We start from the raw sequence: 20,723 nt of genomic DNA on the forward strand, positions 1-20,723 counted from the left end.
TTGTTAGCTCAAGCATAACATAAAATGCACACATACCAAGAAAGATGATACCCAATTCTCTTATAAGCTGCCAGGAGCTCCAGCAGAGATGTCCAGCTTTCACAGTACCACAGTATTGGGTTTCATGTGGAAGCCCCCAACAAACAAACAACTCCACAATTTTTATCAAAGCTTGGCATTTTGACTTCATGGCCTTTGCCATGGTCAGGAGAGTCCAGGATCTGCTCAGCACATGATTCTGGGATGGGAATTGAATGTCTGAGACTTTCAAGGTGGGAAAAGCTTTGAAACTACATGAAGATCCCCCACCTCTTCACCTTCGTTCAGTCAGCAAGAGTGAAAAAAAGCAGGCTAGCTCAAAATGAGCTCTGCACTTTTAGACTTTTTTTTTTTAATAGGAAGGAGAAATCAAAGCAAGTCACCAAAGTCCTCAAAATATCAGTGGTCTTCAACACTGCCACTAGAGGCTCAAGGTGTAATCTACCAGAAGGAAGATCTTGAATATACAATACAGTATAGTATAATGGTGCTTTACTACTAAATGAATGCCCTGCTACTGAGTATCCGAAAGGGATAAATTCTCCTTTCTTATATAATTCATTTAAAACCATTTAAATCAAAGGCAAAAACTAATACGAACTAATATAAATGTAAGTAAAAGTAAAAGAAACAGAAAAACAAGTGGTTTTTGATCTTCTTTACAGCAGTGACAAGTACAATTATAGATTTACATCTTTCTCTAAGTTACATAGTGACTTTTTTTTTCTATATCTCATCTAATCATCTAAAATGATAAGTTCATTTTTTTCTATTTTACACAAAAAGTCTATAAGGGGTTTCTAGTCAGCAATAAACATTGATATCGTCTTTTTTCTAACCAACAGGTCAATTTGTCCGTATCAAGAAGTTGTTTTATCTTCGGTAACCATTTCCCCATTCCAGGAAAATGCACATCAACATAGACATGCAGAAATCTGGCCTATCTTGATTTTAACTGATGGGGAAACATTCAGAACACAGAATATTCAGGAATTTGTCGCTTCAGAACGGAGAACTTGATCACCCTGATTTATTGCTTAATTCAATATGTTACTTATTTGGCTAACCTGTCTCATCTTTGATTTCATGTCACTAATAAATTTTTCATTGTATAACATATATTCTTGACATAATTTCTTTTGCTCACAGTGAATTGTCAGAGCTTAAATTTCTGGCATTGTTGGGTTGTTTGACTTACTTCATACTAAGCTCTTGCCCTGTTAGTCTGTTGTCCTCACCTCCAGTTTCTGCTTGGTGTTTGGACCCAGGAGGTCTCTAATTTCTTCATTATAGATCTCCAGATAAGAGGCTCTCACCAAAAACTTGGTGTTTTCTGCACACTATAAAAAATAAAAGGAAAAAATATTTCTTAGATTTCCAGTATGAGAATTTATTTGGTGGGGGATTTATTTCCCATAGGTACATAGATTGATCCTATTTTAATAGGATCTGAGACTGAATTGTTTTTACTCCAGCCATCTGCAACCATGCACACAGGATGTCAAGAAAATGGCTTATAAATATACCATTATTAATACTACTTTCTTATTTATTCATTATTTATTCAAGTACTGCCAAGGCAACAAACATTACTGTTACCTTGTAAAATATGTTAGCTCACATAGTGTGGCGTGCATGTTTGGAGAAAATATTTTAAAGGAATCTTCAAAATCGTTGACATAGTTTGAACCTCCCAATGTCTAATACAGTGGTTCTCAACCTGTGGGTCGGGACCCCTTTGGGAGTCGAACGACCCTTTCAAAGGGGTCGCCTAAGACCATCGGAAAACACATATTTTCAATGGTCTTAGGAACCGAGACACCAATTTTATGGTTGGGTGTCACCACAACATGAGGAATTGTATTAAAGGGTCACAGCATTGGGAAGGTTGAGAACCACTGGTCTAATACAAAATCAGAATGACTTCATCAATATGTACTATCAAAATACACTGTAGGGAGGAAGTTCATTTATTAGACCTGTCATCTTTTGCTATCATTGGAAAGATATCATCATACTTTTAGTCACCATTTACTTCTAGAATTTTAATTACTTATTTTGTGTAGTGAACCCTCTTGCAACCCTCTGGAAGAAGAAACACAGAAGAGTCAGTTGTCTAAACAACAACTAGATACACTTTTGTAGATTTGTTATCAATGATATACCTGCACACTCTCAAACAAATGTTCAAATGCTCTGGGAATGATACCCTTCTGGGAAGGTGGGTCCAGAATCCCTTGCATGGTAAAGGATTTCCCACTGCCTGTCTGCCCATAGGCAAAAATGGTCCCATTATAGCCTTCTGTAACACCCTGAAAAAGAAGAAATTGATCAATCAGAATAACAATAAATAATTTGGACTTGTATGTTTCTACCTCAGTATCTGTCATGTCTTACTGGATTCTCTTTCTAGCAACCTAATCAGACACGTAATTCCTTGAGTTGTCCTAGAGTTTCAGCAGCCTCTTCTTATAGAGACAGAAATAGAAACAGAAAACGGAAATTCAGAGGCCAACATTCAGACTCATTATCTAAGCATCTTTGGACAGGTGCTTCAACAAAAACAAAGATGCAAATTAACAGGGAAAGTATTCAGTGGCTTGCAGAAATATATCACCTAACTTCATGCAAATTCTGCAACTGACAAATTTTGAACAAGCAGAATAGCATAGCTTGCTCCAACCTGGAGCTAGAATTCTCATTATTCTCAACAAGATTGGCCAAAATTGTATATCGGAGTAAGAGGTGAAAGAATGAGAAAGTGTGAGGGAAAATAAACCTGATAATCTACGGTGGTAAAGAAGTAACATTTGCAGTCATATTGCTATCTGGGAACAAAAATTAAATGGGACTATTCATGTACATGGTTTTTTTTCTTGGAAATGATTGGGTAGAAGTTGACTGAGTTTAGGAGTTTATGTGACACAATTGATCAGGGAAAGTCAGTTTAACCTAAGCCAGGGACCATTTTAATTGAAAACTTTAACACAGTTGATTGGTTACCCCATTCTTGGCATAGTCAAATATATGGTGCAGAACTAGACATAATGTCGTTTCTGAACCATAGGTATAGCTTAAGATATTGTGTGTTCCCAGCCAATCTTAACCATATTGATCCAATTTAAATCATATGAGCCACAATTTATCATGATCTACCTATTCTTTCAATATTTATGTACTATAATTAATTTGTTTGACATCAATAACACCTGATCACTTTCACTCACCTCTATCACTGGGTAGGCAATTTCATTGTAGATCTGTTCCGTATTGTGGTTCAGGTAATATGCCCCATCAAAAGTAAATTGTTTGGGAGGATCATCTTCAGCTGTAGGGTTCTGTATGAAGCACTGACCACGGGCACTGTCCATATTAATTACTACCTTGCAACCAAGCTGTTTTTCACGTTCATTCAAAGGGCGGCAGCGCACAATCACTTTCACTGCTTCTGAGGCCATGGCCAAAACCCATGAACTCTGGCTTGTTGGTGTGTGTGTGTGTGTGTGTGTGTGCACGCGATCTAGTTAATTACTAGATCAAATTAATTCCAGAGCATGAAGTTCCTACTCACTTCTCTGGATGTCAGGAGCAAAGTGATAAAAAAGGCAAGTTATAGGCAGCTGTTGTATTCAGATATAACTGGCCTTGGAAACTGGCTCATTTTGCCTGGCAGTGTAAGCATTAGAAAACAAATACTTCCTTATGGATACAGTCAATGCAAAGAGATGTGCCTGAACAAGATTGCAAAAGGCAGTGAGCTTTCTAGAAAGAAGGGAAAACCTCCAATATCAATTTAAAAAATGTCAAGAATTGGGGGGAAAAACCAGAGGCAACGTTGGGCCTGGATGGTAGAGGAGAATCCAAATGAAAGAGGCAGTTGATTTTCCTTGGTCTTGCTGTGAGAGAGGTAGTGATATGCTACAGCAGAAGGTTCCAGGTTTCCACCTGCCACTAGGCTATGAATATTTACAGATTCTGGGGACAGTTTTCTGTGGGACACACCTAGAATCCACTTATGACCTCACAATACCTCCTAGAGGCATAGAAGTCCAAGCGGTGAAAGGGAGACATCCAGCAAATGATCTCCGTTTCATCCAAGGCTTTGTTGCTGTAGCAGTGAAAGGAACACAGGGCCCCTCCACCACTCTGACTGCAGCAAATCCACAAACAGAAACCATATAGCTCTGCCCCCCCCAAGAGACCTCAATATTATTAGGGACTCTGAATTATGCCTGCGTGGAAAGAGCACAGGGTTTCCACAGGGAAGCTGGCAAGACACTTTTCCTGATCAGTTTGACCCTAAGGATCACTAAGCACTGTGTCTCAGAAACAAGAACATGAGAAGATGCATTAAGTCAAGCACGGTCCCATCTCAAGCCTGGTGCAATAGACTTAGCTTTTCCATCAACCACTGCTCTTTGGCAGGATATCAAAACAGATAAAATGGCAGTGGAATGAATAAAACGCCTTTCGGAGTGTCACCTTGACTTTGGCAATCTGTGATCAGAGAGTGACTGGAGAGAGTGAGGCTCACACTAAGCTTTGCAGCAGTGTCACAAAAAAAATGGCATAAAACAAGCAAGCAAAAAAGAGCTGTGCTAAGACATGTTCCAATACCAAAGAAGTGCCAGGAAAGGTATTTGTGTCTTGCATGTGGGGCAGAGGGTGGCTGGCTGAAAATCACTTCACCTGTATTGACCTGGGATGTACTGAGGGGGAAGGCGGGAGGGGGAAAGCAGAGACTACAACCTATTTATTATTTGAATAAAAAGGGGCAGAATGATGGATGAATGGAGAAGCTCTAGAAAGTTTAGCGGGTGCAAGCTGTGTGGCATAAAGCAGAGGTGCCCAGCTAAGTAGGAAGCGCAGGGAAGCAATGCTCCCTTTTAGAAGTGGGCAGAGCTCGCCATGGAAAAAAACCTGCTGGCGGGAGAGGGTGGGGGGGAAGAGAAAATGGGGCAGTGGTGGAGGGTAACACCCGGCCTCTGTCCCCGGACCGTCCTTCCGCGTGCCCGCCTCTCACCGTCCCTTCCAGGCGGGTCCTGGCTTGCCCGCCTGCACCCTCGCCCAGCGCCACCGGCTTCCAGCTTCTATTTGCAGCCAGCGGGGTTGCTGACGGCAGCGTCCCCGTTGCCTAGGATACTAGGGAGCATCGCTTAAGTCCCCCGGGGCTGCTCAGCGGGGCAACGGGCGGGGAATGTCGTGCAATTACTCTGATGGTTCTGGGAAGGAAAAACAAAGTCTCCCGAAGTCAAATGCAAAGGCGCGCGTTGTTAGGCTGTGGCAAAAGCGAGGAAAAGCTTTGTGGCACTTTAACGCTTGTCAGCATTATAGCGACATAAACTTTCAAGGACTTAGATGCTTGGAGTATAATCCTGAGACAGGAGAATACCGGTATGCCCATGCTTTTCCTCTGCTTTTATTATTTCTACCCTCCACAATCACAGATTCGCCGTTTTTCATGCTTTAGCGCTCCGTTGCGTTCACAAGCCTTGTGCCTTGGCTGTTTGTAGTTGGTTTTTAAATGTAAAGGGATATTCAAATGTTTAATGTACCCCAGATTAGACCAAAAATATTTTGCCACTAATTTATGGTACTAGTATCAACTTGGTTGTGAATGCCCCAACACTGGAAGTCTTTAAGAAGATGTTGGATAGCTATTTGTCTGAAACGGTATAGGGTTTCCTGCCTAGGCAGGGGGGTGGACTAGAAGACCTCCAAGGTACCTTTCAACTCTACTATTGTATTGTATTGTATTGTATTGTATTGTATTGTATTGTATTGTATTGGTCTCCAAAGATCCAGAAGGCGCGCGCGCACACACACATGCACAAAATAAGCCATACTGTTTCCATTTAGTGGCGGTCTGGATTTTTGCAATCTAATTCTGACTGGTCTAATTGACGCTGGGGAGAAGCACGATTGCGGGTCTAATCATAGGTTCAATCATCATCATCCCTTAATTTTCCACAGCACCTTTCTCTAATTTAGCGCTATAAAAATGTTGAGACAGGGGAAAGGACATCATGGGATCTACCGAGATTCACCCGTCGTCACTTATTAAGCTACGCAAGAGACCCGCCGGATGAATATTTTGGTAGCACACATTGCTCGATTGGAAGTCGGAACTCCTCATCTGGGGAAGCGCAGACGGGGGGGAAGCATTTCGGTGCACCAGAGACCGGAAGTGAGCGTATCCCGCGTGGTCGCGGCGAGAGGAACCCCGAGGAGGAGGAGGGCGCGAGTGTTATGGGGAGGCCCAGCAAAGTGAGGACTGGAGGCGGGGGTGGAGGGCTCCTCGAAAGGCCTTGGGAGATGTTGAATTTGGGGCCAAGGCCGAGTTTGGTGACGAGGGTGATGAAAATGGAGAAGGAGGGTGCCTTGAAAGGCAGTGGAGGCCGGCATGGGCGCTGCGGCCGAATTGGTGAACTAGTGAAGGACGAAACAAAATTCGAAGTCTTAACCGGAGAAGCCCGGTTAGCGAATGATAAAAGATTTAGAAAACTCATTATTGGCCTGATACGAGATTGTTGTGATGCACCTATCTATGCCCAAGAAAACGTCATGCATGTGTCTTATTTTGTGGGAAACTAATAATTGTTCGACCTTGATTGAAATCCGTCCTGATTATAAAGTTGCTCTGCTTCTTAATGTGAGTTCTGAGGTATTCTTCCACGCAGTTACAAGTCCAGCTGTGGAGGCTATGAGAAAGTAACCTGCAATAAGAAAGTGGATTTGGTATGGAGGAGTTTTGCATATCTTAAACCCTACCAGTGTTATTCTTCATTCAATTCTTTTTTCCTTTTCAGACTAAGAATCAAAAGAAGGAGCGAGCATCTGCCCAGCATCGATCTCAGGAGGAATATGGCTCTGTGCCTCACTCCTTTGTGTTTCATCGTGGTCGTATTGGTAAAAATATACAGCAACTCATCCAAGATGTTCGGCGAGTGATGGAGCCCTTTTCTGCTACCAGCCTCAAGGTGAAATTACTAAATGCCATGGAAGGCTACTGTGGTTCATGGAAATAATTGCTTTACAGGTAGTGCTTGTTTAACAACCACAATTGGGACTGGAATATCGATCGTTGATATTGGGGTCATTTTCTAAATTCTATTTGAACAGTTTGAAAACAATCTTTCCAAAAGCAAATATTAATTATATACATTTACATGTTTATGGAAACAATCATGTTATACAAAACATTTTTACGCTTTATTCAAGTTATGATTGCATTTTATTATCAAAGCAGACTATAAAATGAGGTGGGGACAGCACTTAAAAGTGTGAGCGGCTGTAATAGAAGAAGGAAAACAACTTGGCTAAATATTGTAACATCACAAAGGCAACTAGGCAAATCAATCTATTGTTCAGTCCATTTTTGCAATGCTATTTACTTCTATTAATGAAGTAAAATTTAAGTATATTTTATCCTAGATTTTGTCCCCAAAGCATGCCAGGCAGTGGAATGGCCCTAGTCACAGTTGTCTTTTTTAGGTGCGGAAGAAGAATTCTTTGAAAGATTTTGTGACAATAGCTGGACCTCTGGGTGTGACTCATTTCCTGATCTTCACAAAAAATCCCACCAGCGTCAATCTTGTAAGTGACATATTAAGGAAATGTTTTGTTTTAAGAACCTATGACCCTGGTTTCTGTGCTAACTGGTCTAATTGGGCCTCTGTTCAATTATATATATTGGAGAGGATTTGGAACATGTTCTGACCTGGCATATAGATTCAATTTTCATACAATACTGTTACATCTCGTTGCCACCTAATGTAAAGAGGAGATATACCTAGAAGCTGGCCATCCCTGTGGTTGCGTGTAGCAAATCAGCCCTGTTAGATCTATGTAGAAGTAAAATAGGAACGCTTCACTGTCACTAATCCTCTTCTTGAATAAATCAATAAAATTTAAAGCTTCTGATAAATGAGCAGGAAAAAGACCTCGCAGCTGTGGTGAAATAGTTTCATGACAAGTATGTACATGAGGATATATGCAACAATTGGAACTTTGTTTGCTTTTTAAAAAGGCAAATAAGAGGTGACTTGCAATAAGAAATTGGCCTTTATTTAATTAAGCATACCAAATGCACACTGTTTTATTATATTCGTCCATACGTAACTTATCTCTAGTGAGCAAATGATTTTGAAGTCACAAGTTACATTAGGTCTTCAGTCCATTAAATTGGGAAGCTGTGGCTGCCACAACTTGGAGAACTGCTTGTAAATCCCCCTTTTCAGCATTGTCATAACTTTTAAGAGTTAATATTTAAGAATCACTCTTACATTGTTTGAAGACTCCTGCTTTTACAGTGGTTGAATATTAAGCATGTTTCTTCCTTGAACAATTTTTAAATTTCTTGCCCAGTGAATTATATTAATTCTGTCTGCTTATCAGGTGCAAATGATGACAGTTGTCTTGCTGATTTAATTCTGTGATTCTTATTTCAAAGTAAACGCACTGATGCATCTGTATAAAGAATTTCCATACTATTGGAAATTAAATAGAAGTAAGATCTATAAACTATTAGGGCCTGCTTTAAGCTTCTGAATCCTGCAATATTAGTACTTAGGAGTTAAAGCTCCTTCCTGTTGATTTCTCTTAGAGACTCCTGCGCCTCCCTGGTGGACCAACACTGACCTTCAGAGTCACTCAGGTACCAGAGGGATTATATTATCTACAGTGGGATCGGCTGGGTAGATTTAGAACTGTCTCTGGAATTTGTCATGGAAGGAGATGCTATGTTTATGATTTTAACTGCTTGGAGTTCCTATGGATAGTATACAGAATTGCAGATTGTTCCTTAGTATGTTTGTTGTGTGCTTGGGTGCAGAGTAGTTCTTATTCTTTTCTTCCTCCTCTTCCTTTTGTAACAAAATAATTGAAATTTGAAAGCTTTGTGTGTTTATATAGAATGATCTTGCATAATTTATTATCTATAAGTTATTCTGGCAACTGCTGTACATTGTCATTATCTGGTTTCTAAGATCTCACAGAGAGTAGTCCATATATTTTCAAACTCCTACTTAACTAGCATGAACAATACAGACTTTGTGTAGTTTGTTTTAAATAAAAGCTGAGACCCGAGGCAGTCCTTGAAATAATGACATCCCCTCTAAAAAGAATGTATGCCTCACTTGTCTCTGTTTGTTGTTTGCAACAGTATTCACTCATCAAAGATGTTGTGTCATCTCTGAAGCGGCATCGGATGCATGAACAACAGTTTACCCATCCTCCTCTCCTAGTGCTGAACAACTTTGGCATGGAGGGCATGCACATCAAAGTCATGGCCACTATGTTCCAGAACATGTTTCCTTCCATCAATGTTCACAAAGTAAGTATATTCAAGCTTGGAGATTGGGAAGCTAATTAGATGACTCGTTTGCTGCTCAGACTCCTCTGTCTGAATCCTGCCCTTGTGATAACTTTGCTGCCTAAAAATTGACACGGGGGATAGAGCTAAATCTCAACAAGAAGGACCCCATCCCTCTTAACAGGCATAAAGCAGTGGTAGATGAAACCTAAATTTTGGCATAATTTTGATCCAGATGCAAGTGATGATAGTGTATCTTGGATGACAGTTCTCTGTGATTTCCTTCCAAAGTAAACGCACTGATGCATCAACCCTTTATCATCCTTTGGTGTTTCTAACACTTGAGTCCTTGTTAACGTTGGAGTGCAAGTTTTATAAATGCAGAAATGGAAGAGGGTTATTTAGTTTTGAATCTGCTCCCTCCTCCCAAGTTGAATGTAGTTCTCCCTTTGAGTTGTACAGATATTGTTCAAATATATATCTAGTGATCATCTCTAACCATGGAAGGGAGAGGGGAGACATAGGATAAAGCTCATTCCCACTGCCTGAATTAAATGCGGTTTTAGTCAACACAGAAATAAATGTGCTTTTTGAGAACCTGGAGTTGGAAACTATGGAGATAAGATGCTCCAGAAACATTTTCAAAAATGTTCAGTGAAGAAAAAAGGGATTTTCCAGGTTTTCCTCTATCCCTCTCCTCCCAGAAATTTTTAAATCTGATATTTGAGAATTTGATATAAGAACTCTTGGGCTTGCAAGTTGAATCATTGAGAAGTAGTTTGGCAGCTGGAAAATCTTAACCTCAGGTTGCTTTTCAAGAAAGGGCTGGAGCCCTAGACTGAATCCTCAGTCTCACCATGTGTGCCTTTCTTTTTTCCTACCTATCAGGTCAATTTAAATACCATCAAACGCTGTGTCCTGGTCAATTACAATCCTGACACCCAGATAATGGAATTCCGTCACTAGTAAGTAGGTTTTAATTTCTGCTCTGTGCTACTCTTGTTTCTGATGGTTTGAAATAGACTGCACAGGGATTCCTGATGAGAAATATGTTGTATTCATGTTCATTAAAACGCTCACAATTCTAGGGGGCAACATGAGTACGAAACTCAGGGAAAAGGGGACTTTGCAGGATCTTCAGTAGTATTTGGTAAGCTGGAAGCTGAGAGGAACCTATGTGTCCTTTGTTAGTTTCAGGTAGCTCAGGGTCCATGTCCCACATCAGCTCTCCCTAACTTGGCTTCTCCAGGTGAATTGGATTCCAGTTCCCATCATTCTCAGCCAGCTGGTGGAAGGGGGAGATGGAAGTTATAGATCAGTGTATTGGTAAAATGGAGGCAAGGCTTTCCTGCTGTCCACAGTGGCTCTAATATGACTGCAGATTCCGTTGGAGACATGAAGAAGGTCCTGTCTAAACTGGATGCAGATGATGAGAGTATAGTCTGCTGATGTGTCTCTGATCTTATATTTCAGTAAACGCTCTGATGTGTCCAAACCAGTTAGAAATGGATTTTTTTTATAATGATTGGTGATTGCAGTGTTTTTTCTAATGAGCTCAGTAATCTTACCTCTTTTTATCATACAAACCTAGAATTCCCCTAAAAAACCAACAAAACAAAGAAGGAAATTCATCAAAATATTTGTGTCTGAATTACTAACTAGTATCTGTCCCTTAACAGTTTACTGAACGACATAAATAGTAAGTAAATGGGAAATTAAATGCAAAACTTTATGCAAATTTTCAAGTAATCCTCTAATTAGGCTTCCTGACAACATATTTAAGCAGTTACGGGAAAAAGCAAACTCTGTAGACTATTTTACATCTGACAAAATAAGTATCTTTCCAAGTTTGTATCATTTTGTTTGCATTTGTAAAGTACGCAATATCGATCTTGATCTTAATTTTTAAATTGTTAGCATGTAATTCAAGAAGAATTGGGACATGCAAAAACTAGGATAAAGCTATTATGTCAAAGAAAGATGTCTACCCAAATGAGAGATAGCTATCTCAGATGACCTAGATTCTTTTTCTGAGCAGTCCTGTATTTTATACTAACATTGAGAACCACAACAGTTCAAAAACTTAAACAACAGTGGGGTGGTTCATTAGATGAGGTCAGAGAGCTATATAGATTCTTGGGTTCTCCACTTATGGCTGAAGGGTCTTGTTTATTTCAGAGTTTGAGTATACATTGTTTCTTGTTAATAGGACAAGAATAGACCTTCCTGATGTGCTATGTAATCCACTCTTGTCTTGTATAATGCTGGTGATTAAACCATTAATTTAATATTGACTGCCTTTCCCAGCCTTATACACTATTGTAACTCCCAGGATTTCCAGATGGCATTGTTATTAGCAATTGTAGAGCAACACGTCTAACATCTACATCAGTTTGGGGAATCTACTCTAATCATGGTTCTCAAGCTCCTTGGCTAGAAGAATGGTTTTTTGTCAGGCCTGATACCATGGAACTTTCATTGGAGCAGTGACGTGCAGTCAGGGGAGGCAGGGGAGGCGGAGCCTCACCACTCTCGTCATGAAAATAAAAAAGAATTACTCCAGGAAGCCGTGAAAGTGGCTGGGAGAGGCGCGCGGCTTGGTTTAGCCTCCCTGGACATCTCAGCAGCGGCCCCAAGTGTGCCGATCTCGCCATTTTTTATATCGGGCGAGCCCAGGATCCTTGCAAGGGGAATGGGACGTGTGCAGGAGGCTCCTCAGCTCCAGCCTCAATCAGCGCAGCCGCGGTCCCCTTCATCTTGCCTCAGGAAGGAGGGGAATGGGACCACGTGTGCAGGGGAAGGGGATCGCGGCTCTGCTAATCTGAGGCTGTGTGCTGAGGAGCCTCCTGCACACGTGGTCCCATTTCCCTTGCAAGGATCACAGGCTCGCCCAATGCAAAAAATGCCTAGGTACCATGTTTCCCCGAAAATACAACCTGTCCTGCGCTCACTGACCTAGCGTTATCCCGAAAGCACCAAGTTACAGGAGCCGGGGGTGGGGGGAGCGCTCACGTTGCTTGCCGCCTTCAATATACCGCTAGGTTGGGGAGTGGCGTTCTGTCCGGCCAGAGGGGAGAGTTGCCGGGCGGCTGCTCTCTTGTGAACTGGCTCCCGAAGAGCCGGGCACAGCCTCAGGGGCGAAGCAGCCATGAGGTAACTATGCTCACGAGCAGCCGCCCGGAAAATCCCCTCTCTAGCCGGGAAAAGCACCATTCACTGACCTGAGCAGCCGCCCGGCAAATCCCCTCTCCAGCCGGGAAAAGCGCCATTCACCAAGCCCTTGCGCAGCTCTCCCAGGCGACCGCCGCTGGCTGCTGCTGCCCGCCGCCGCCCGCCGCTCCGCTCCGTGCATAACTTCCAAACTCCAAAACTTCCAGCATCGCCCGCTCTAGGAGTGCTCTCTATGGTGGGCCGGCTGCTGGAAGACTGTCCGGAAAACTCTCTGTCCAGCAGCCGGCCCACCATAGAGAGCACTCCTAGAGCGGCCGATGCTGGAAGTTTTGGAGTTTGGAAGTTATGCACGGAGCGGAGCGGGGCGGCGGCGGGCAGCAGCAGCCAGCGGCGGTCGCCTGGGAGAGCTGCGCAAGGGCTTGGTGAATGGCGCTTTTCCCGGCTGGAGAGGGGATTTGCGGGGCGGCTGTTGAGGTCAGTGAATGGCGCTTTTCCCGGCTGGAGAGGGGATTTGCGGGGCGGCTGCTGAGGTCAGTGAATGGCGCTTTTCCCGGCTGGAGAGGGGATTTGCGGGGCGGCTGCTGAGGTCAGTGAATGGCGCTTTTCCCGGCTGGAGAGGGGATTTGCGGGGCGGCTGCTGAGGTCAGTGAATGGCGCTTTTCCCGGCTGGAGAGTTTCCCGGCAACTCTCCCCTCTGGCCAGACAGAATGCCACTCCCCAACCTAGCAGTATACCGAAGGCGGCAAGCAACGTGAGCGCTCCCCCCACCCCCGGCTCCTGTAACTTGGTGCTTTCGGGATAACGCTAGGTCAGTGAGCGCAGGACAGGTTGTATTTTCGGGGAAACAAGGTACCCAGGCATTTTTTGCATTGGGCGAGCCCGGGATCCTTGCAAGGGGAATGGGACCACGTGTGCAGGCGGCTCCTCAGCGCACAGCCTCAAATTAGCAGAGCCGCAATCCCCTTCCCCTGCACACGTGGTCCCATTCCCCTCCTTCCTGAGGCAAGATGAAGGGGACCGCGGCTGCGCTGATTGAGGCTGGAGCTGAAGAAATTTCTCCGTTTGGGCTGCGCCCCTGCGATCGGAGCAACCACGTGGTTTGATGACGTCACCAGCCTCACCAGTCATAAACGTCACCGCACGTCACTGCATTGGAGAGATACCAGGGCTACCTCTCCTCCTTCCGCCCCCGCCCCTCTGTGGCCCCAGCACAGTTGTAGTTAAATGTGCTTTTTCCCCCTAATGAAATCTGCTCATTTCCTGTATTTCGTAGCAGCCTGAAAGTAGTGCCAGTGGGCATGAGCAAAGGGCTGAAGAAGCTCCTGCAAGAGAAATTTCCTAACATGAACCACCTGGATGACATCAGTGAATTGTTGGTCAGGTGAGGAAGTGAAAACTGTCTACCTGCTCCTTCCATCTAGAATTTAGCTTCCTTTTGAATCCTGGGAGGAATTCTGCAGAGGTGTGAGAAGGGGACATGGTTTGAAGACAGGGCTGGGGTCTTCATTTTACAGTATGGGTTCTCATTTGCTCAACCAATCCTACCCCTTCCCCTCCCAACTCCAATCAGTACCATGCTAACTGAAATTGGTGGGGTCTGTAGTCTAATACATCCCAGAGTGGGAATTATTTTGAATGTTGATGATAGTCATGCTAGGAAGAACAAAAATGTGTTGTTTTGTTGCCCTGACCTACAGAGACATCAATCTCTCTGAGAGCGAAGCTGAGCAAGATGGCAGTCACAATATCACAGAGCTGCCTCAGGCCTGTGCTGGCCGTGGGAACATGAAGGCCCAGCAAAGTGCAGTCCGACTCACTGAGGTCAGTGAGGAATGTGGCACTTGAGAGTTGGGTGAGAGTGTTAAAAGGCTGGAAACGCTTGATGGACTTTTCACAGAAAATAGAAAAGAGTGAAGGAATAATAAATGGATGTGACTGAAAAAAAGTAAAAAACTGAAAGGATTTTTTTTTGTAAAATCAAAGAGGGAGGAGGGATGATTCGTTTGTTTATAGTGCTTGAAAAGAAGGTCAAAGCTGCTTAGTTTTTCTCATTCTTTATTTTCTTTCTAGGTTTTGCTTTTTGTGCTTTGTATTTTCCCCCCTTTACATTAGTCTTTTACTTATGTAAAAATTCTTAACGATTAATCCACAAAAAAAAAGTTGGGTGAACAAGGATGTAGCATGGGGCCAGGTATAGCAGTAAACCAGGGGTGTCCAAACTTGGGAACTTTAAGACTTGTGGACTTCAACTCCCAGAATTCAACCCCCCCCCCCCCGAATTCTGGGAGTTGAAGTCCACAAGTCTTAAAGTTCCCAAGTTTGGACACCCCTGCAGTAAACAGCTCTTCTGATCCTCCAGATGATTTGCTCTGATCATCTGGCTTTGGAATGCCCAAGCCCCCATCCAAGAGCTGCAGCCTTTCTTCTTTTCTGCTCAAGATGCCTGAATTTGAATTTCTGTATCGCTTGTGTGTTGTCTCTGTGTCCAGATTGGTCCTCGCATGACATTGCAGCTCATCAAGGTGGAAGAAGGACTAGGTCAAGGCAATGTACTCTACCACAGCTTCAGTAAGTATTGTGGCTCTTCTGTTGAAGGGCAGAACCAGAGTATTGATGGAGGCATATTCAAGAACACCTCTCCTACGGTGGGGTACTGTATGACTTAGAGGATAATTGGAAGGTAGAGTGATTAGTGCAATTACTGTTCCAGTACTGTTGCAAAGATTTATCCCCTTTTTACAAGATTTTTTCAACTGGAGCAAAAGTTTTGGGGAGATCAGTGTTGTGCTTTGGAGGAACTGATGAATGTATATCATGAACCTGTTCTTTTGAAACCCGAGAGGACTAGCCTTGGATTTTTGCACTTTTCAAACCTGTGCATATGAGAGAGAACTGAACCCACTGGCTAAGAACAACTCAACTACCTCTTGAACCCCTGGATATAATAACCTAGGCCTCCAAAAGAACTAAGGCCAAACTGATCCACTGCTTGATCACTTCCAACTTGGAAGAAAGTGAAAATTAAAGGGTTGTAAAGTTTTAGGCAGATCCAGTTGGGTGTGTATGTTATGGATGTATACTATATCTTTAAGAAAATACCATTGGTCTGGCGGTCCACTACCACCTCTCTGGCTAGATGGTTCCTCTGTTGAGCTACTCTATAAACCAGGGTGTCTCCAGCCTTGGCAATTTTAAAACTTGTGGACTTCGCTGGCTGAGGAATTCGGGGGGGGGGGGGGGGGTTGAAGTCCACAAGTCTTAAAGTTGGAAACCCCTGCTATAAAGAACATTTGCTGTGTCATTTCCAGGTTGGGCAAATAAAACTCTTCCTTGACACACTACAGAGTCAGTATACTATCAGTCAATATAATGAATTAGATCAATGAATGACCTACCATTGCAAGGCTATCTTCTTATAAATAAATCCTGTCTTTCAGCAGTCAAAACATTTCTGAGACTTAACTCAGTTATTGCTGTGCCTGTTGCTGCTCATCATGGCAAATGGGTTTTACCTGCCCCCTTGGGTGCCTCAAGCCCACATAAGTGAATGAAGGGGGAAGCTAACGGCCTGACCTTAGTGATTTTTCCCTGTGCATCTTCCCATTGGTTAATGTCCTTTCCCTTCTCCCAGTTCACAAGACTGAAGAAGAGATCCAAGAAGCCCTGGCCAGAAAAGAAGAAAAACTGCAACTCAAGGCTCAACGGCGCCAGAAGCAAGAGGCAGATGTGGCCCACAAAAAAGCGCTGAAGCAAGCTCATCGGTAAGGGGAGGGAAGAGTAGGCACCCAAGCCAGCAAAGCTGCTTTCCCAGACCTATGTTTCTCCCAGAGCCTTAAGTGGGAGCAGGGAATGTCCCTTTGGGTTGAGAAGATTGAGACTCGGGGCACTCATGGAAATTATCCTTGGCTACAGGAAGAAGAGTCTGGCAGGGATGAAGAGGAAGACGGACCAAGCGGAGGGAGGGGACAGTGATGCTGAGGACCCTGGAATGCAGGGCCAGCAAAATGTAGACGAGCCCTCCGATGATGATTTGGAATACTACCGCCAGGAAGTTGGGGAGGAACCGGATGAAGGTCAGTGCCTACTTAGTGGGCTTATAAATTAAAACAATTTGGAGGTGGGCGTAGTTGCTCATAACCTGAATCATGGTTCTCTAAAGTAACTTTCTGATGCATCTGTCCTGGGGAAGAAAGGAGCGTGTGCTTTCAGTCATTGTTAAGGTCTGAGCCAAGAAGCAGCAGGATTCCTTTTTTGGCAGATTCACATTTGATCCTCAGCAAGAGCTGCTGCCACGGCACTTTTAACTGTAGGTGTCTATTCCTTTCCCTTCCCTCATGGGGCAAATACAGGTGCAGGAGGGAGAATTTGGGGAGGGCTAGATTTTCCAACAATCCCATATCAAGCTTTCCTTTTGGTTCTTACAGCTCTGTCGTTTTTTCTGAAGCTGTTTTTCCTTTTTCTGGGTGGGCTGTGACTTCCTACTTGAAAACACTATGATCTAAATTGTTGTTACTGCCTTAAGATCATTCTTTTTTAAAAAAAATGCTGAGTATAAAAATGTCTCTTCTTAACTGCTGCTTTTATTGGGCTCCATTCTTTCTAGACTTGTTCCCACAAAGCACAAAGAGGAAACGAAGGCTCAGCCAATCCACCACGCCCAAGAAAAAACGTAAATACATGCATTCAGTGCGAGATCAGAGTCAAGAGCGCAGGGGGCCCAAAACCACAATGAAACACAAGAAAGCTTCACAGCCTGATGGTCAGAGGCAGCTACAAAGAGGCACTCCTCAACGCCGCCAGGGGAAGCTGAGCCAGCAGCAGAGGAATACAAGGCAGCACAAGAAGCCACAGAATGTAAAGCAGAAGCAACCCCGGGCTGCAGGACAGCCAAGAGGCAAAAGACAGACTGGCTTTAGGCCTCCGGGATCACAAAGGCAGGGAAAATCTAGACTGGGGCAGAAGCAGGCCTTCAAAGGAAAAAGCACCTTCCGAAAAGCAAGGCATTCAAGGAAACAAAAGTCAGCCTAATGTCCTGAAACGCCTGCGTAGTCTTTGAGATGTACTGGTTGTTTTATAAAATATATATTGACTTCCATAATCTGCCTCCGCTTCTTTTTGGGTTGGGCTTGTATATGCTTTGATGTGGGATTGGTTGGAAGTGCCGGATGAAGATAGGGCAGTTGATTGAACTTTTTTAATGAGGACTTGAGCACTTTGGAAGGAGATGATATAAGGAGCAGATGGCCATCTCTTTTGAGGGTCAAAATGTCTCTACTGCAATGCAGCAGGTTTCTAAGAAAATTGTTTTTGTTTGATAATGTAGAACAAAAGTGACAGAAATGGATATACCGGCCGATTTTGATCGGCAGGATTCTTTTCGTTAGCAATAATGCTTTCCAGTTTTAAATTCCTGATTCTCCCACAAAGCTTTTCAAAAGATACCAAATATATTTGGCTTCTTTGTGGGCAGCTGCAGCTCTTCAGAGGCTATAAAAAGAATAATTTGTAAAATTATTATCCTTGGCTAAACTCTTATTCATCCAAAATGTAGGGGCAGGTTTGCTGAAATACATCCTTGTTGTATTCAAGGGCTCTACAAGATTCCATCTGTGGAAGTAAATGTAGGTGGTCCTTGACTTGTAGCCATTTGTTTCGTGACTGAAGTTATGATGACACTGAAAAAAGCAACTTACGACTGTTTTTCACACCTATGACTGTTGCAGCATCCCCATGGTCACATCAAAATTTGTGGTGTATTAGGGTTGCCATGTCCTGGGATCATGTGATCACATTTTGTGACCTGATAAGCAAAGTCAATGGGGAAATCAGATTCACTTTATAACTATGCTCCTAACTTAATAACTGCATGATTTATTTTAACAACTGTGGCAAGGCGTGTGATAAAAGGAGGCAAAACTACTATTACCACCTTCCTTGCCACAGGTGTAAAAGTTGCCATGCCTGCAGGCATATTCCTTTTAGGATCTTTAGCCTGCCACACTTTCTATTATTTTACTCTGCTGTTTCATTAGTGGGGAATAGGGAGGGGGAATAGTAAGGAGCAAAATGTGTTGTCAAAATAAAACATTCCTTTCTAGAAGCCCAAGGTCATCTTTTGTCTCCGCACCTCTGCACCTGACCGGAACTAGATGGGTAGAAATGCCAGTGTGGCAGATGAAGATTGGACCATGTGATGGCCTAGTGGTGAAGCTAATCACCTCCTGTTGGGAAGGTTGAGAGTTCAATCCTAGGTAGCGGCAGATGTTTCTCCCTCCGGGAGCAAAGAAAAAAAAGTCATCTGTGAACTCCACGTGGCAGTAGGAAGGACCCGGCTAGCTCAGTTGGTAGAGCATGAGACTCTTAATCTCAGGGTTGTGGGTGACCACGTGATGGACTTGTGTGGGGCAAGATTTTGAACTTTCAACTGGGTGGAAACCCAGGAAGCTTTCAGATTCGGGTCTCCATAGTTTGTACCAATATGTCTCTTATTAAATTGGAACTTGATGAAAGCTATGCCTTGAATTTAATTCTGGATGGTATTTGGGACGCTGACAAAAGGAGGCAAAATCTTAGCAACAGAAATTTTGCGTTCAATTGTTATAAGTTGAGCATTACCTATACAAAGGTTTTTTTTTGAGGGGGTGTCAGTGTTTACCCCTGGTGACTGACTGGACAAAGTTCTTGCAGTTTTTTTAGCAAGATTTTACAAGTGATTAACAGAGTTGGAAGGGACCTTGGAAGTCTTCTAGTCCAACACCCTGCTTAGGCAGGAAACCCTACTCCACTTCAGACAAATAGTTATGCAACATCTTAAAAACTTCCAGTGTTGGAGCATTCACAACTTCTGGAGCAAGTTGTTCCATCAATTAATTGTTCTAACTATCAGGAAATTTCTCCTCAGTTCTAAGTTGCTTCTCTCCTTGATTAGTTTCCACCCATTGCTTCTTGTTCTACCCTCAGGTGTCTTGGAAAATAGTTTGACTCCCTCTTCTTTGTGGCAGCCCCTGAGATATTGGAACACTGCTATCATGTCTCCCCTAGTCCTTTTCATTAAAGTAGACATACCCAGTTCCTGCAACCGTTCTTCATGTTTTAACCTCCAGTCCCCTAATCATCTGTTGCTCTTCTCTACACTCTTTCTAGAGATTGAATTAGATTGAATTCTAGACAGTTTAAATTAGTAAATGAAGCCATGATTAATAAAGATTGATATATCTCTAGAATGCAGTTTTCTAGAACTAAATTCAAAAAACAAATCAAACCTGCTAATACATCAAATTTATGAAAAAATACATGATGAATATTATTAGAAAAACGATCACAATTTTTGAGATGTAGAACATGTTACTTTCAACATGTTTTAAAACAATGACTACCTCATTTAATCATTGATCAATAAAAAATAGAATAAATAAACTGAACAACATGAAACTTATCCCCTAGCGCAGTGGTCGGCAAGCCGCGGCTCGCGAGCCACATGCGGCTCTTTACACACTTTAATGTGGCTCTTCTGTGTGCCGGGCGCCCGCTCCCCTCCCTCCTCTCAGGCACTTCAAAACAAGCGCCCCTTTCCCTTTTTTCTTTTCGACCCACAATGATTAAGGAGGATCCTGAAGTCGGGCGGGGACGAGAAGCGAGGAGGCAGAAAAAGAAACGGAGGCTAAGGAGCTTCCCCCCCCCTGCCTCCTCCCAGCAAAAATCTAACTGGGGAGCTGGGCGGGCAGTAGCAAATTAGCCGATCATGCCGCGTGATCAGCTAATTTGCTACTGCCCGCCGTCTCCCTGATAAGATTTTTGCAGGGGTGGGGGGAGAAGCTCCTTGCCTCTGTCTCTTTTTCTCCCTCCTCGCTTCTTGGGGCTCCACCAATGGGGGAGCAAGGCCCGCCCAGCGCCAGGCTTTGGGCTAACACAGAGGTCTGCAAAGGTGGCTGTTTTAAGACTGGTGGACTTCAATTCTCAGAATTCTGGGAGTTGAAGTCCAGCAGTCTTAAGAGCCAATTTTGCAGATCCCTGCCTGGGCTAATATGATTGATGCCCTTGGTGGACTTCAACTCTCAGAATTCTGGGAGTTGAAGTCCACCAGTCTTAAGAGCCAATTTTGCAGATCCCTGGGCTAATATGATTGATGCCCTTGGTGGACTTCAATTCTCAGAATTCTGGGAGTTGAAGTCCACAAGTCTTCAAGCTGTCAGGTTTGAAG

General features: G+C 43.4%; 2 protein-coding genes across 2 annotated transcripts in view; one reads left to right on the forward strand and one right to left on the reverse strand.

The window, feature by feature from the left end:
• KIF17 (kinesin family member 17) overlaps positions 1-3,600 on the reverse strand; it is a 31,214-nt gene extending 27,614 nt beyond the window's left edge. Inside the window, exons 1-3 of the mRNA XM_081936562.1 lie at positions 3,267-3,600; positions 2,205-2,351; positions 1,278-1,379 (exon numbers count right to left, since the gene is read on the reverse strand). Of these exons, the coding sequence (XP_081792688.1) occupies positions 1,278-1,379; positions 2,205-2,351; positions 3,267-3,497 (480 nt within the window). The 5' untranslated portion in view covers positions 3,498-3,600. The remainder of the gene's footprint in view (positions 1-1,277; positions 1,380-2,204; positions 2,352-3,266) is intronic.
• A 2,580-nt stretch (positions 3,601-6,180) lies between these two features.
• Positions 6,181-17,621, forward strand: PPAN (peter pan homolog). The gene is made up of 12 exons (XM_081938143.1): positions 6,181-6,306; positions 6,849-7,019; positions 7,534-7,635; positions 8,645-8,695; positions 9,203-9,373; positions 10,241-10,317; positions 13,797-13,904; positions 14,221-14,344; positions 15,013-15,091; positions 16,155-16,284; positions 16,436-16,596; positions 17,127-17,621. Exons 1-12 carry the CDS (start codon positions 6,289-6,291, stop codon positions 17,549-17,551), a joined length of 1,617 nt encoding a protein of 538 aa, XP_081794269.1. The 5' UTR covers positions 6,181-6,288; the 3' UTR covers positions 17,552-17,621.
• The last annotated feature ends 3,102 nt before the right edge of the window (positions 17,622-20,723 follow it).

The sequence above is a fragment of the Natrix helvetica genome, assembly GCF_964273705.1.
Source record: "Natrix helvetica genome assembly, chromosome: 1".
Lineage (NCBI taxonomy): Eukaryota > Metazoa > Chordata > Lepidosauria > Squamata > Natricidae > Natrix > Natrix helvetica.